This window comes from Egretta garzetta, unplaced genomic scaffold (genome assembly GCF_000687185.1).
Source record: "Egretta garzetta isolate BGI_Z169 unplaced genomic scaffold, ASM68718v1 scaffold706, whole genome shotgun sequence".
NCBI classification, from domain to species: domain Eukaryota; kingdom Metazoa; phylum Chordata; class Aves; order Pelecaniformes; family Ardeidae; genus Egretta; species Egretta garzetta.
In genome coordinates, this window is record NW_009260015.1 from 475,953 (window position 1) to 493,998 (window position 18,046).

An 18,046-nucleotide genomic window follows, 5' to 3' on the forward strand; every position below is an offset into this window, starting at 1 on the left:
CTCTTCCCGCAGAGTAACGGGAGCGTCCGCGGCCGCTGCTGCCCCCGCCGGGACGGCAGCGCCGGCCTGTTTCACAAGCGGAGCCTGGCTTTTGGTTATTGCCCGTTACCCATCCGCCTGCTGCGCTTCTCGCGGAGAACGGGAGCACCGGCCCGTGAGCTGGAGCGCCGGGGGGAAAAAACCCTTCCCTCCCGCAACGGCTCGCTGGCCGAGAAATCAAACTGCTGCGTCGATGACAGAAGTCGCTTTACAACGCCCTCGAGGCAGGGAAGAGCCTTTCCAACCGTATCGTCTCATAGAAGATGCACATAACCATGTCAGTTATGAATGACGAAAATAATCGGGGAAAAACACCCCTGAAAGGCACAGGATGGGAAAGGTGAGCTCAGTACCCTTATCACACCGCTGAGGGGACTCTTCCCCGCATTTTGGGAACTGCATGAAAGGGAGCAGATTGCCAGGCAGGAGCCAACGCTTGGCTGACGGCACCCCTGGGCCCGCTTTCTGGTGAGGATGCCGTCGGGTGAGATGTCAGCACCAGCGCCTGAGACCGCGGCTCGAACGAAACGACACACCCGGCAGCGTGGGACTTGTTGGGACTCCCCAGTAACCGTCAGCCATCTCCTACTCTTGGTGTGGACGTTTGGTTCAGGCCCACCCGGCCCCGATGCCTCCTCCACTGGGTCCTTGTTGATCTTCGCCAGTTCCCAGGGCACCGCCCTTGCTCCACAGGTGGAGAGGGAGCATTTGGAGATCGTGCGGGCAGGCGACTCGCCTTTCCCAGGCGTTTTGTGCCGCTTGTTTCTTTGGAATTACCATCCACTTTGCTTCTCCCCTGCCATCACACGCAAGTTAATTCTACCCACTATTTCCATAATCACCGTGTCTCTTCCTCCTATAAACCCAGGAACTTGGCCACGGTTCCTGGAGACACGACCAGTGCTGGCTAATATAGGAAGGATAATGCCAACAACGAGGCATTATCTCCAAGAAACCACAACCGTCGTAGCATGAGGAAGGCTGCACAGCGGACAGATGCTTCAGCTATTCAAACCCAATTCTTAGCTTCAGTAAGCAATCTCCCCCCAGGAAGTCAGATAAAGGGTTTCGTGTAAGTTGCATTTTATTAGAGAGGTGGATTTGATACATGTTATATCTTAATTTTCCATTCTTCTTGTTCAGACACGTTGAGTGTACAGGTTTCCCATTTTTTAGTCAAGAAAGAAAAACACATTGCACAAAGCAGCTGCATTCAACAATACAACAAGATCATTATTCACTTGAAGACTAGAAATGTGCCCAGAAATTTTTCAATCATTCAGTATGCTAAAATATAGATAATAAAAAGAGTTAGTTACTGTTTAATGGTAAAATACATTAAAAAAAATTCAGGTGAATCTAGAATGAAAACTCGTTACTGCCTTCAGTATGGCACCGCTCTCTTGTTTCATTATAAATTTGTAAAAGGCACCACACATTGAAACTGTAAAGCAAGGGAGAAAACAAAATCAAGCAACTTTCCATGATGTTCTTTCTGTACAAATACATATATATCTTAAGGCAGGTGTTTTTATGTGCAAAATACAAGTATACAGGTAAAACCAATGTTGGCATCATATATTCTCATACTCACTTCTTCTTTTAGCAGGAACATTGGTGTCCAAATTTACAGTACATTGAAAACACTTTTCTCTAACAGAGCTCAAAATAGAAGGCAGGCTGGAAATATGGCCCTGATAACAATTAGTTTTTAAATCTGAAGAGCTTTTATGTAGACCCCTTAAAACATGTACAAACAGTCATTCTCTTTTTCTTGTTGTCTCTTCCTTTAGAAAGGTCCATATCAACTTGTTCACTATGTCAGGTTGATCCTGCTGGAGCCAATGACTGGCTTCAGACAAAATAGTTAATCTGAAATGATTTTTAACATAAATCCGTGTAATTTCCGCCATCTCAACTTCCATAAACGCATCTCTTTCTCCCCATAACAGCAGGGTGGGCATGATGACTTCATGGTGCTGCAGAGGTAGGCAGCTTTAAAAATAGAACACATTTAGTTAGGTCCTCTTTTACAAAAATCACTGAGGCAGATTTCAGTCAACTTAGCTTTTGAAATCAACACAGTGAATCTCACTGCAAGCTTTCTAGGTTCCAAGATAACTTCTACAATACCAAGAAAACACTCTGGTGAGTCATGTTTTTAAGGATGGTAAAATTGTTAGGAGATACTTTCCCTGTAAAGTGTCTGTAATCAGTGACAGAGGTCTGATTTTTGGACCGTGAATGATTCTTCGGCATGGTGCACAGCTCAGGAGCCCCATGATCTCTGTAAAAGGCAATGAGGAACAACGTGGCCAGAACTTTGTAGGTCAGTGGCTTCCCCTTGTTTGATGAATGCTATGGCAAATTTCTGAACCTGCATTATGTACTGCAAGTAGGTTTTCATGAAATACGATGCTTTGAATCACGTTTAGACCGCAGTGTTCAAGGCATCTAGCTACCTGAGTAGCCAAACTGCCTTGCCAAAAAATGGTTGTCTAGGAAATGGCAGGCTGCCATTTTTGGACACTATGGAAGATACCAGCTAGAGTGTTTCAGACCTACTCAAAATTAAATATCATGTAGTACAGCTAAAAATAAAAACACCTGTAGGAAAAGATATTCTGTAGAACACTGATGTCTGAAATGCTGAACTGACATCGGCTACATTCACTCCTCTACAAAACTCATGCCAACGTACAAAGTGCATCGCAGTTCCCTTTACAAAGAGCTACAGTATGGTTTTGCAGGCCTTGGAATTCCATACCAACATCTGTATGCAGCAAAAGAAAACTGTTCCTTAAAAATTTGCCTTTCATGGAGTCATAATCTCTTTAAAACTGCAACATCACAACCCAGAGCTTTGGCAGACTAGAAAGCGTTTAAAGATAAATACATTGTAAGACATCTTATTGATACTTTAAAGAAAAGCCCTTAGAAAGTAAAATATTAATAAAAAATATACCATCACAATGATCTATTTAAACTTTCAGTAAAAACTTACTAGTTTTTCTTAATACAATTACTTTAAATGGACTGTTTTATTAGTATTTCCTCACATTAAAGGTAGACATTAGGAAAGATACAGGTAGCTAGAAAGGAAAGACTATTTCAACGTAAACCTTATTAACCCACCAGAATTTATCATCTATTTCAGAGATGCTGAAAAACATATCTAATTTATGCCTGAATTGCTTAATCTTAGCCACATACTGTAACAGACCAGCTGTGACAATTCAGAACAGATTTCACCTGATCAGATACAAACATTATACCAATGCTTAAACAGGATTATTTTAAACCAATAATGTACGACGATTTTCTGAACATACTTTTATGACAAACCTAAGTGCGAGGGTAAAATTTAGGCATCAGTTAAGAGACTATGCTCTGTAAAAAGGGAAAGACATGGAAGATGGCATGCATTAGTTTAAGGTACGACAAAGAAATGGAGACTCTGAGGACATACCTCCTCCCTACTTATGCATTATGTCAAGAAACATTAAGAAAAGTTCACTTGAAATAATAATTTAATTTCATTTTGATTAATGAATTAGGAAAATTCTTAAAGTGGCTTTTGGGGCAGTGAGCTTAAAATCTCCTTTTTCAAACAAACTGACCTAACCCACTGAACTGTAGCTTATCGTAGTATCAGTTTTAAAAATTTATAATCTGATGATCTGATTCAGAGCATTTAGACTAATCTCTTTACATTTTAAATCCAGTACCCTGGATCTCTTCACTATTTATATGTGTATTTTTTCACTACTGTAGGGTTTACTATTACTCATTTGTGACTAAGTGCCATACAAGATTCGTAGCCTCACTCAGGAAAATTCTACTGGGCTTTTTACGCACATTGCGTGGATAAACAACCTCCATTGCCTATGAGCTGCACCTTATTTCTTTTCAGTCTGGAATATGGCACATGATGTTGTGCCTGAAGTTTCTAGAAATCTCCTTTACCAAGGATTAACACGCAGATTTCACATTCAGAAAGGGAAGTCCCACTTGTGAAGTTTAAGTCTTTGAAAAACAGACTCAAACCTTCATGCAGCACCGTTAGTTGACCAGCAGGTTTTCTGTAAACAACTACTGAAGTACTTCTTAACTGCTATAAGAAAAGTAATTGCGTTTTCTAAAAAATGGCATATCGGAAGAAACTCAAGCTTCAACTGCTTACCTATCCCTCTTAACCAAGCATGACACTAAAAGCTTTATGATTTTTATTCCAGAAGTGTTTGTATCTGAAGTGTAGTGAAAGGAATGACTGCTGTGCTATTGGTGATGGATGGAAATAGGTGATTTCAGTCATCCCTTTGGAAATAACTTTCCAGAAAAAATAAAGCTCTGAAGAACGAAACTCCAGGTGGATAGTAATGAGTTGGAACCTTTAACACGTAGGTCACCAGTGCCAGCCCACTGGGAGTTATGGTGAATACAAGTCATTAGCATCTAAGTGCTGCTCAATGGCTTATATGAGAGGAAGTGAAAATGTCAATCCAGTTTTAATATTTAATGATTTACATCCCATAAGGTGTCACCATCAGAAGTGATGGCAAGAACCAAATGAGCTGAACAGGAATCTTTTCCTTCCAGGTCAAAGCCTGCTGCGCTGTGGCTGCTAGCACCTATAATAATATTCTCTGAGTACAGTACAGGTATACTTTTATTAGAAAAATAAAGCAAACAATGCCCAAACATACACAGAGGATTTAATAGCTGTGAAGATACTTTCTGATTAATAACCAATACTAGACTTTTTTGGAGCCTGAAAAGGCCTGAAACAATAGTTCAAATGTACACAATTCTTACATTCATCTCATCTGAATCCTATAGCAATTCAGCTATCACTGTTACTGTCAGAGAAGCATCTGGTTAATGTGCACACTCACTGATGCGAGGTGCTGGGGCGAATGTAACGAACAAGGCTCAGGGCGCCCCGTGCCTCTCCAAGCTCCTCATTAGCCCTACCCTGGGGGCTCCTGCAGTGCAATTGCAGGGCCAGGGAGCTGCCGTGCACAGCTCCCCGTTGCCCTTGGACATCCCAGCTGATGTCATCTCTCCATAGCTTTAAATACGTATACTGTTACCAGCACAGCCATCTCATTTATTCCCCGTTGCTGTCCACGCTTGCTGCTATCTTGTTTAGAAGAAAATATACCACCTCTCTACTTTCTCGTACCAATTTTGTCTCTTAGCCTGTACAAGACAGCAAACGGGCTCAGAGCCCCGTTTTCCTCCCAGTATTTCCCTGCTGACTGCTCTGCTGACAGCGACAGCATGGGAGGCACCGAATGAACAAGCAAATGCAGCGCTAAAGTTGGACCCGGGAAAATGAAAAGTTGACCCTTTTCAAAAATCTACTGTCTTGAGTTTAGGGAAGGAAAAGAATTGTAATTTTTAAAGAATATTGGGAAGCTGGTCTTGTGTTAGAGAAGCATGCAGGAGATTTAGCGCTGTTGAAGACTGGAGGCAGTAAAGGGAAAAAGAGCTCAATCCCACCCTTCTTGGTATAGTCCTTCAAGTTAGGGCTACGAGTTGTAAGTAGGGTATATGCAGAGTTAAAGACCTTCTGGCCCTATTAAGTTTTTGGTGGGTAAAAAGGGGGTGTCAGTCTCTAAGGCCAAGCAAACTCCTTCCAGGAAAGTTAAAACCATTAGAAAACTGCTGGATAAAATAAATATTAAGCTTGCAAAATCTTTCCTATTATGATACTATCTCTCAGTTTTAGTCTATGGATGCCCCCTGCTATAAGTGCTTACTGCTGCCAATAAGACCAATGCTGGAACAAAAAAACCCAAGTTAGGGTTAGTCTTAGGCTTACTTACAAAAACCCTACCCCACCTTTAAAAAAACCCCAATCAAACAGCCCAAACACAATAAAATCCAATTCAGACGTGGTTTCGTAAAGTTGCAAGTGAGGGTAACTTCTTTGGATGCCGTATTATCTAGGAGGATTATCTAATAATAATCTCTTCATAGAGCTTACTATTAGATAATATAAACTGTAATGAAAACAATTAATTGATGTTAATTTTGTAAGTAATATTTAGAGATGGATTTTTGTGCTTGCCGTGGGTTCGGTGAAAGAGGAAGGGTCTTTGCTTTATTAGATTTCGAAACAAAGACTTTCCTCGCCTGCACTCTGCTTGTGCCACTGGTTGCCTGGGTATCTCGTACAACTCACCGTGCATCACTCCCTGACACTGGGTGCATCTGTGACCTGCAGAGACTTTAGGAACAGATTGGCGTTTTTCCCTACTTTAGAAGCAGAAGATGCAATAACACTTTTGGCCTCCAGGGGTCTCTAGAATATTTTACCTCGTTTCAGAATGTTACACTCACCTGAAAATATTTCTGTAATGATTAATGGGTCCAGTTAATGCTCCAGGTTGGGAAAAGACGTAAAGATAAGCTTCAATATCTTCTGCTGTTAATCTGCAGCCTTTCCTTCCAATTCCAGTGGCCTGGCTGGTAAATAAACTTTTCAGAACCTACAAAAGGAAGAATAAAAATCCACCATGTAAGGTAGCTAGAAAATGTGATTTCTCTTCTTCAAGAGGACACATCTTTCTAAAATCTATGCATACATTGTTTAGAGTATAATGAATGGTTTAAATGCTTTTTTTTTAGAGAGCCATGTGTAAAGCACATGGTAAACTTACTTCTGATATAACTTAATTCAGAATAATCAAGTACAGGCAAATACCAGTATTGCCAAGTTACCCGGTTCTGCACCCTGACCTGCCACCCGTGACAGGCAAAGGCAAGCGCGGGCACAGACTTTCCTTTGGCTTGGACCCCAGCAGCTGGCGGGGCAGGAGGGAGAATGGTTCAGGACCTCCCCAGTTCACTGCGCCCACGGCACCAGCAGCTCTGCGCTGGCCTGTATGCATGCAGGAGGATGCATGCTGGCAGCTGCTTTCCCCCTTTCTATAGGCTTGTATTCATTTTTTAAGGTTATACGAGGTGTTGGCCTTGCTGGTTCCTCAGGCAGAATTAAGCACCTGGCTGAATCTGATGCCCAGAGTCGCAGGCTGCCTGCCCTGTCGCAGGCTCTGGGGGATAAGAGGATGTCCCACTGCATGCAGGAGCTTCTGAGAAGTCAGCGGGAGTTCCCCACGCACCAAACGTGTCCCACTGGCATGGACACAAGGAAAGCCAGCTGACTGACTGGGTGCAATAACACACTGTAGTGCTGGAGGTTAAAAGTATGTACCTGAATGCAGAAATGCAAAAGCAAGGCTTAATCTATGTACTTATATCCTACTTCATAAAAATATATAAAGCTCAAGAAGAGAAACCGGAAAGCTCTGTATTTTTTCCAGCAACTATAACTACATCAGAAGGGATCAACGTAGGTGGCAATTCTTCCATCACTCACAGTTAAATATATAAACAAGAGCACTCATTTTGCTCACCTTGAAATCATTTACTGTAAACATGAATTCAGGAAACCATGGCATTTGGAAAAAGAAGTAGTAACCAGATTTAATCAATTGTGATGGATGTCGTAGAATGTATTCTGAAACAAAAATGCCCATGAATTAAAAATGAAAACTGATGACTCAAACAAAACTACTGTTAATATTACTATTTTTTAAACTTAAAGGAATGTTTTAAAAATACTACGTTAGAGCATGCTGTGTGACAAAAGATGATTATTGTTTCAGGAGTAAGTATATGATGTGGCCGTTAAAACATACTTCTTTTATATGTGTTAATAGAAACAGTCAGCAAACCAGAAGCTTGCCAAAGATTGGGTGAGGGCAGTGACATTGGAGAGTTTAACCGCATGACAGGTTTTCACTTAGAGATCTATTTGTGTAGCTAGTCCAAAGCATTTTTTTCAGCTGTGGAATAAGAGGCATAAATACAGGTCTTTAAGTATTCCTCTCATCAAAGATGCAATGCACAGAAATCTGTAGATGATAAGCCACTTACATTCAAAAAAGTACAGAATTTTTCTAACAGTTGTCTTCTTGGCAATTTCAAGAACCATAATCAAGCTTACACAGTGTCACCTTTTTAAAGACATTGGAGCATATATAACAAAAGAAAATTACATAGCCAAATTTGCATTAAGTCTTTTTTTTTAAATCGTCAATTTTGTGTCTCCAATGAGTTGCAAGAGCCAACGCTGACATTCAAATATTGAACTTCCTCGAAGCAACCATAGAATGTATGCAAGTACTAGGAAGTCTAGAACCTATCCTTTACAGATGCAAATTCAGGAAGGCAAAATTGCACTAATTGGAAGTAATCTCTGAAATACTAATTCTGACAGTGAATAAAAATGGGTTTTAATACAAAGTAAACTGAAGTGTCAGCTATCTTCTAAGCCTTCATATCTTACACATTCTCAAACTGCCTCACCCACTGTATTTTTCCTTGATGGACCATCATCAATGCTGCTCACTTTTCTGCACAATTTATAAACTGTGTGGTTTTGTTTAATCCACAGTAGAACAAAGTTAAGCCAGGAAGACTTTATCAAGCTACAGAACAAATTTTGTACTTTAATAAATATGCAAACAAACACTAAGAAATACTATAATAAAATGTATTTGTCTTCTGTGCAGCCTGGCTCCTGCTCTCAGTGAAAATACTGCAAAAAGCTCCTGCTCGCTCAGGTGGTGGTGAACAGACCTTTCCTTGGGTAAGTGAGGCTTAACTACCTGGCAAAATGTTCTTTCACACCTTAGAAAGGTGCCCAAGAACACTGTGAGAACAACATGTGTGAGTGGCTCTGATTCCACAGTGGTGTAAGGTCAGATTTACATTCAACTGAAATGAAAATTAAAGCTGCGCTGAATATTCTTAACTATTTCTGGGAAAATGGGGTGACTTTTTGAATGGAAATAGGGTAAGATTGACAACTGAAGGAATTAAAATCAGTGAGATACTACTTTCCTTTTAATTACTGAACGTTGATCTGATCCCTATGTAATTCTGGGTAGTAGACAAGCTCAAAGCCTGTCACACAACAGATTTTGCTAGTGCACCTGTATCTTTGTTTCAGCTCAGTACTGGTACATTCCTGAGCCCCTAGCTGGGAAAGGCTGTCTTGTTCCAATGAATATCATAAAAGATCATAAACTGTCGCTTGTCACCTAAATCTGGATGAAATTCTGATGTCTGATTCACATTTATACAAAGGCTGGTTTATGCAGGTTTATTGCAGTGAGGCCTTAACCTAGGTGTAATGCAATATACATCCCTGTTCATGGAATTCTATTCTGCCAAAGTGGTATAAAACAGATTCATGTATATGAAAATTATGGTTTTGACCTTCAAGGATTAAGAAAAGCATCAGTAAGTTTGGTTGTAAGCAGTCCCACTTCCTACAACAAATAATTTCCAAAAGTCAAATATCTGATACCTTACTGCTTCATAAAATACAGCCCAGCTTGTGAGAGGCACCAACTACTGGCAACTTATCTACTGAACATCTGAAGGGGCAAGTAGTTGGTTCTTCTTTAGCAACCTCAAAGCAAACACAATCTTAATGAAAATACAGATACTCCAGATGAACAAAGACTGCTTTAACACTCACCTGTAAACACAGAAGGATGAGGGAAATTAACCACAATCAGCTTGGTCACCATTTCAGGGTAACATATAGCCACTAACCAAGCGATCATTCCTCCCCAGTCATGGCCAATCAAGACACACTTGTTGTATCCTACCACATAAACACAGATTTGTGCTTTTATTTCAGTGGAATTTGCATCCATACAAATTATCGCACACAATAAAATCATTATTGGGCAAAATAGGTGGTCCAGCACATTTATTAATGTAACCACTTAATCCTGCACTGCTTCCATTACTAATGGCCAGATAAATTAGTGCACTATTACAGTTAAAAAATTAACAAATAATTAAAAATATTTAATTGGACGTCAATTACACTCTTAACTATAGTACCTCAATGTCAAACTAAAGTCACTCGGTATCCAAGTGGCCTACCTGTTTACATCTTGGCCAATGTAGGGTCAGATATACAATTCAACTTGCAGTCAATATAATGCTTGTACATTTGGCATGTTTAGGGAGTTTGGAGTTTGAAACTGCAGATAGGAAGACTGAGCAATTTCCTGAGCCCCTCCTGAACAAAACTAATCTTTATGAATGTCTCTGAATATGGGAGGTTATCTAAGCACTGCACATCATCATTATGCAAAAAGCAGGCATTCTACTTAATAACCATATATATATGGCATATATATATGGCATATATATACACACATGAATGCACACATTTATATACTTAGTAGGCCTGTAGCTTTTCTCCATATGCTGTTTCGATGGCAATTTTTAAAGGTCTCAGCATTCATGTACTTATTCTTCCATTGATAAAAATGGTAATTTAACAGTAATAAAAGGAGGGAAAAAAAATCACGACTGTGTTTTTGAAACCCTAACCATTCCTCCTTTAACCACTGCTGGATACATACTATAGGGTCAGATACCATCAACCTCCTCACTGAGGATTGTAATGCACATACACTCCAAATTAAACATACAAAAGCCAAACTGTTTAGAATCCTGACATAATTTTGAACACAGTTGTCAAAGCACCTTATAACCCCTCTTGAATAGAAATCTTTTGGAGCACTTTGGATATAACCAAGTTCTCCAAAAGAATTTAACTCAGGGTTAGAAAAAACAAAGATAACAAGCCTCAGAAATATTTTTTCCCCCAAAATTTAAATCCCTATGAAACTGAATTATGATGAGAGCACTCCTCAAGCATAACCATGGCATTACCATGGAGATTAACACAACCAGCAAAGGCTGGAAAATGTAAACACAGCGTGGGGACTGCCTGTCTGATCTTTTGACAATATTCAAACATCACAAGCAAAGCAAACGCTAAAGTCAAACCTTAGAATTGGAATCACTGCTTTACTATTTCTTCATGTGAACTGCAGCAAGTTGTTTCACTATCTGTAGAATATATCCAGGGAATTAAAATGATTCAGAGAATGACAGTCTAATCCCTTGTCTTGCTATTGGTATGGAAGGGAAATGCCCTTCACTAGGTGTTAACAATTTATTGCCAGAACAGGTACGCTTCAAACTGAACGGGAAGGGCAAATTTTGCAGACTCGCTTCAGGCTCTGGACCGTTACACCGTGTATTTGCCACAGGGAGCAATGTGTCCCTCGTTCTCCCTTCTGTTCTTCTCACTGTTGTATAAGACAGAGTGATTCAGCTCTGGAGAACTGACTACTGTGCAGGAGTAGTATTTTGGGATATTTTTTTTTTAATACAGCAGATGTACTGTCATCATCTCTATAAAGCCCACAATATTTATTCTATCTTGTTTGTGCAAGAAAAACGTCACCTGATTGAAATTCTTTGGTCTGCAAGTGCTATTAGACTCTAATTCAGAACATTATCCACCAAGTGCAATAGTTAGGAGTAAGCAAAGACCTTCTTAGGGAAAAAGACCACAGGTTTTTACTGCTGGATTTCATAGTGCATAGGGAAGATTTTTTTTTTTTTTAAATTTACAATGGAAAATCATCTTTACATATTGTTTATACTGACATACGCATCATAATTAGAAAACAAGCCTTTTTCATTTATAATAGTCCATAAAATAGGGGTATCCTTAGATTTATATCTATCCATATCTGTAACGTGTATGTATTAAAGAGAATACAGTTTAAAAACAAACAAAAAAAATCAATGCTAGCTCTGTATGGTTTTTTTCCCCAGAAAATCAAGTCATCTATGAGCTGAGTAGTTTGTCTTCCACTAACGCACCTAGAGATTCCAAAATATCCTTTATATCTGTTATCAGGCAATCTAACTTGTAATTTTCTTTGTGAGAAGGAGCGTCTGTTTCTCCATAACCTCTCAAATCCAGGGCCACCACTCGATATTCACTTTTAAATTCCCGCAACTGATGGCGCCAAGAATACCTAACAAAGGGGAAAAAAAAGTTGGAGTTACAAGGTCAAGCAGTACGATACCAAAATGCACTCAATGCTTTTTCTCCCAAGTAGTTGAGGGCAAATTAGCACGGCTTTATTTGCAATGAGATTCTTTCTTTCCTTCTGCGGTACGCTGGTGGTCCTTTGTGGCTATAGTAGTTCCGCGCTCCCTTCTTGAATTCCCCAGCAAGGAAGTGCAGCTGCCAGAAAGAGGGCATGGCCAAAGCCTGGGTGCTTCAACAGCTCCTGGGGTCTGGCACGGTCCCTTTGCTACGAAGGAAGATGGCATAAACCAGAGCACACAGAGGACTATTCTGTTTTATCCTTGGAGCCGTAGTACCATCAAAAAGTAAGGTCTGAAAAGCTTCCTCTTCGCCCTGCCTTGCTCACACACACATTTTGACGCAGTAGGGTAACATGCCTTAAGGCATGTTTGGTTTTTTTTTTTTTTCTCTTTTCGGACAAGGAACATCAGATAATTCATACACTAAATAAACCAAAGAAATATAATGAATAATAAATTAACTTGGTGAAGTTTATACGGTATCTATTATGTACACTTTCATCTGTGTCTCTATACTACCAGAATTGCTCCAGAACAATCTCTTGATGTGTTGGTACTACATTGCTTGCGTTTCTAGGGAAAAGAGTGGTAACATTACACACATAGAAAGGCATACAAAATTAAGAACTCGTGCAAAGGCCTGGGCTATTCCTCATTCTGTAATAGTATACAGCAACTAGATGTTTGTTATGAAGCAAAATTAACAAGAAAATGGTGGGTCTCATCCTGCAAGAACTACTTGCCCTTCAACTGTTATTGAAACCAAATACATTTCAGAATAGCCAGTACGAAGACAGACATGGCCTTATCTTATACTGCAGTAGATATACAAAAAACATGATCCTTCTAGGCATATATAATAATGGCTGCATCACTCTGTGCTAGGGTTGAGCTTTTACTTCTGCTCGTTTCAACAATCTCAGATAAAGGATACATAACATTTGGATCATCAGCGATCGTAAGAGCAATGCACAGAATTCTACCTTAATTCAAACAGTGTCTATATCAGCCCATTGGCTCTTCCACTTTAGCTTTGCTTCCAGCCTATTAAGGATTCTGAATATAAGTAATATTACAGTAACACTCATTAATTATAGAAATTTGTATTCATATAAACAGAACAGTCAGAACCTTTTTGTTTCAGTGCCATACAATGCACATACAAGATTTAGCTGAGATCTCCAGGAATGAAATTTTTACAGGCATTATACAATGACTTGGAAGCTGAATTTGCCATGGTAACTGTTGTAGCTATCCTATATACTTCAGCAAGAAGAAACAACGAGTGAGGCCCATAAATAAACTATTTTTGTTTTCAGAAAATGTCTACTTGCTATCCTCATCTTCTGTTTTCACAACAGTCCATCAATCACCAAACGTCTCACCGACCAAATGGGTAGGTTTTATATTCAAAGAAATCCTTTTACCACATAAGAAATGTAACTATCAGACAACTGCTTTGCAAGCAGAATTTGGAAATGTTGGTGAATGCTTTCATTTTCATAAGGTTGAATAATATTTTGTGACTTTCTGATCCCATTATTTCTAAAAGACGGCTTGTAAAAAAATTAGCAGCTCACACACATGTCTTACAGGTACCTAGCTGCCTCAACACATTATGCCCAATTGCAAATATTTTATGATTGTCCTTTCGCAACATTGGTATTAATTTTCAAGTTCTTATGCATCTAAAGCACTTAATAGCTCTGGTACGTTATATTCTTAAGTGATCTTTCATCTTCAGACAGTCTCAATCGCTCACTGAGGTCAGTATTGTCTGGTTATAGTTGTCCTACATATAACCTTGAGACATTTGAAGGCAGAGGATTGAATTGTAACTGTGAATAATATCCGGGCTTTTTTTTTGCTAGCCAAACGACACAAATTTGATGCTGCTTTAAATATCTCTTAAACTGTGATTATTTTATCTTGTGCTCTCAGAACAACCTCTATTCTCGCATAAAAAAAAATCTTCACTGATTGATTAACAAACCAACATCGATATTGGTAGCGTGACTATTTTATAGACTGTTGGCATGTAGTCTTCTTTTTAAAAATAGTTATATCAGCTACGCTACTAGTGGTCCCAGTGACCTATATAACAGTTTCTCATTCATTCCTTTTGAATGGTCAGGCAATACAATATATTAACTGTCACTTAAAGCATGACTCACCATTCCGAACTGTGAGAACAGCTTTCTGCTTTTTGAAAAAAATATACCAGATCTCAGTAGGATATGTATATAAAATGCTAAATTTTCCGTTACTATTCCCTCTGTAGGGGAAATCAGCTGTAGTCTCAGCTGTCTCACTGTGTTAGAATATGCATTATGCAAGGTATGCATGTTTGCATAGAATATCCAACCCACCCCCCCATCTAACTGTCTTTATAATCAAAGTTTACAGTTTTAATCCTTTTAGATAGCACTTTACTATAAGAACAGTCTGCTACTTGGAAAATTTATCTTAAAATAAACATGACTTCTTACCACCATCCTCAAGACTGTTGTTATCTTACAGGAAATTGCTAAGGGAAGAGAACTGACCTCTGTTTTACCTGGGCCAGTATATCATGGTATGACCTGAGTCCAGCTTGAGAGATCACAGTTCCAACAGTGGAGCCTAGCTCCATATCTGAGTTTAGAAAGGAAAAGGATCGTTTAGCTTGCTGAAATACTGGCATCGCCACTTCCACTATTCCCTTACTATTTTTTTCAGTGCAAATTCTATAAGCCATGCTTCACTAGTTAAAGCTGGCAACGACAGCCTGAGCAATTTGATTAAATCATTAGACACATGACTGCTTTTCATTGTTATAAACAAACATTTAGGATTGGGTTTGATTCATCATTCATCTTATGATGAACTAATAATAGAACCTTTCTCCCTGAGTAGCATTCTGAAATTAGGCTGCACAATAGCCTATAGAACTCATAGTTCTCCTTCCCCTCCCCCAGTTAAAAATTAACGTATTCTTCATAAATGCAGCAACCCATCCTGCACTTAACATATAATGAATCCTCATTTTAACGCCCTCTGCTATAATTCATAAGTTTAGCCATATTTGTACAAATCTTATCCAAACAGGAAATTCATTAAAAACGAGCAGTCCTTTCCCAAAGTTTCAAGAAAAGTGCACATACATGGGGAAAAATGAATTGACAATGTGAAAATTGACGGTTGGTTTGTGTCAGCCTGCAGGAATTTTCTGTGGATGCTGCAGTTAAAATATGTTTCAATGGTTTGTTCCCTACTGGAACTTCATGCCATTAGTTAGAACTCATAGGTACGTAAAATGGATCACAATGGGGATACTTAAGCCGAGATGATCGCTCTCAGGTATCTTAAGCAGCCTCTTTTATATAAGGAAAGTGTGTAGGGAGTTTTACCAGAATTCTGGAAAGCCATGAAGCAGCAGCATGAGTGGTTTACCCCTTTCTCCGGCAGCCACATAGTGGAATCTCAACCCTGAATCCTAAAATGAGAGAGAAAAAAAAGGGTGTTTTTATTGTGGCATAGAACTGCTACACTGAGATTTGAGAATGAATATAGTTTCAGACAACAACCTAAGAAAAAATGTATTGCCCCTGAAAAAAAAATAAATTAAATTGTCTGGTTTTGAAGCTGAAGTCTTCAGCGATTCTGAGATCAGGTCTCTGCTATGCCCTGGCAAGGCTGAATAAAGGAAAAGTTTTTTCACCGAAAGGGTTGTCAAGCCCTGGAAGGGGCTGCCCAGGGAAGGGGTCGAGTCCCCACCCCTGGAGGTATTTAAAAGCCGTGTAGCTGCGGTGCTTAGGGACATGGTTCAGTGGTGGGATGGCAGTGCTAGGGTAACGGTTGGACTGGATGATCTTATAGAGCTTTTCCAACTTAAACGATTCTATGATTCTAGTACCCCACCCCAGCTGCCTCAGCTTCTTCCAGGAAGGACCACCTTTAATACACGCCAGGCTCGGCTGACGATGTGCCTATGCTAACCTCTCTGAAAGAGCACCTCCTGGCATGGTAATCTGCAAATGCAGATTATTGTCCAAGCTAGCACCTTGTTTTCACACCGACACCAGTCATGTGCTTCATGGAAAGACTTTAAGACACAGTATACTTTAAATCGATCTTTCAGTTAGTTTGTAAGATTATGCAACTATTTAAAGCCATCACATTGCATTTGAGCACAATAAAGGACTGCATGGATTCTTAAGACCCAAAAGCAATCAGAATTAAGTAACTAGAAAGCAAGTGGGTTTTGCTCGGTTTTACTCTTCCGGGTTTCAGACTTGCTTCAGAAAAGAAAGCCTTAACGTTATGATCTTCTTTCTGCCCTGTCTGTGGTCACTATTTCTGATCCACCTTTTAAATAAATAGGTCTTATGAGAATTACCAGCAGCCAAGTTCCTTACTGTCAGCAGTGCAGAGGCTGAACGCTGAAATGCCGCTGAAATGAACGGGTGTACACAAGCGTACACGAACTCAAGGTCAGATCCAGGAGAATTTAAATAAGCTGAAATTATGACCTAGAGGGTTTCCTGAATTCTGGCACAGAAGTGGATACAGAAGTTGGGACAGAGTTAGCTCACAAAATACAACACGCTGTTTAGAAGTCACGTGGAGGAAACTGCAGGAAGAAAGGTTGCACAGCTCCTGAAGAAATGTCAGAGCCTGCCCTGTCTCTGCTATTTTAAAGAGGGAAGAAAAACCCCATGCCTTTGCTGTACACCAAGAGCTTGCATCATGCCAAGGATCACAAATGCATAGAAAAAGTTTTTCTTGCCAGAGATGCTTCCAATTCTCTGAGCTACCTTGGCACTGGTAAGTCACTGACCAGCTACAAAACCGTTAACTCACGTCTTATTTCTTGAAAGGGCTCTGAAAAGGAAACATCTGGGGGTTTTATACTCGCTATGGATATACTAGGGACTTTTTGCTCAGTTCTGCCCCAAATGACACTGATATTTCTCCTCTGCCAATGAAGTTAAAGTCCCTAGAGATAAAAGTATCCACGCATTTCTAAATACTTAATGATCTCTTCTTAGGGCCGTTACATTATCTTCACCATTCTCCAACATCACTCTGCCTTTGATCCTTTTATATTTAAAGAAGTAGAAGTTTCTCAATTTCCTTCCACAGTTTCTCTTCTCAATTTAGTGAGTAGTGGGTAAGCCCTCCTCCAGCCCGCTTCTTTCAGTTGTCCTCTAGGGACTGAGCTTCAACATTCTTATTTTAATCTATTTATTGTTTTTAAAGACATCCCCTTTAGTCACACAAATTCGATCACCACTTGTACAGCAGCAGTGTAAACCTTTCCAGTTGCTCCTTTCTGTACCCCTTTTTCTTCCCCCCCCCCCTCAAAGAGACACAGGATGTTGTCACCTTTTTTGAAATATGCTTTTTTCTTTGTTTTCTTGAAAACTGTACAGATCTGGAGGATACGTGCGTTTGGAAACTAACACATCAGCCTGCTGCTACCCAGCGGCACGAGGGTTTCAGATTTCCTGGAACGAGGGATAGACACTCGTATTGACAGCAATTTGATTTTCCCCCAAATGCTCTTTGATGGCTGTCGCACCCCTCGCTTCCCCAGCAACCCATTCACTTACTGCTTGGTGCTGTAGGAAAAAAGAACGTGGCACGCGAGCAAAAGAGCACGCACGTGCCTCCTAATGACAGAAAAAAAAACCCGAGCAAATCATGAGAAACTGGGAGACTCAATCGTTTTTAGTGCTACTGCTGGGCACAGAATCATCTGCACAGATCCCTCGGAACAGGGATCTTTGTGCCCATTTTATTAAAGATGACGCTTGACAAAATTCGCAGCGCGTTCTTTGCTCACCTGTAACTACAAAAGACACCAAACCAATGCAACTTCATTTAGAGCGTTTGGTAGAGCAGGTAGAGATCCGAGACGAGTAGAAAAACTGACCGGCGGCTGTAACCGTACAAACCTCGGGGACGGGACTTCCCTCCTCACTCCGGGCTCTCCCCCGGACCCCGCCGC

The 18,046-nt window shown here is 40.1% G+C and overlaps 1 protein-coding gene across 1 annotated transcript in view; it reads right to left on the reverse strand.

The window, feature by feature from the left end:
• Window positions 1–1,398: 1,398 nt before the first annotated feature.
• The window catches only part of EPHX4 (epoxide hydrolase 4), a 19,148-nt gene continuing 2,500 nt past the window's right edge, over window positions 1,399–18,046 (reverse strand). The window contains exons 2-7 of the mRNA XM_009640630.2: window positions 15,444–15,529; window positions 11,821–11,978; window positions 9,599–9,727; window positions 7,464–7,567; window positions 6,388–6,536; window positions 1,399–2,034 (exon numbers count right to left, since the gene is read on the reverse strand). Coding sequence (XP_009638925.1) covers window positions 1,800–2,034; window positions 6,388–6,536; window positions 7,464–7,567; window positions 9,599–9,727; window positions 11,821–11,978; window positions 15,444–15,529 — 861 coding nt within the window. The 3' untranslated portion in view covers window positions 1,399–1,799. The remainder of the gene's footprint in view (window positions 2,035–6,387; window positions 6,537–7,463; window positions 7,568–9,598; window positions 9,728–11,820; window positions 11,979–15,443; window positions 15,530–18,046) is intronic.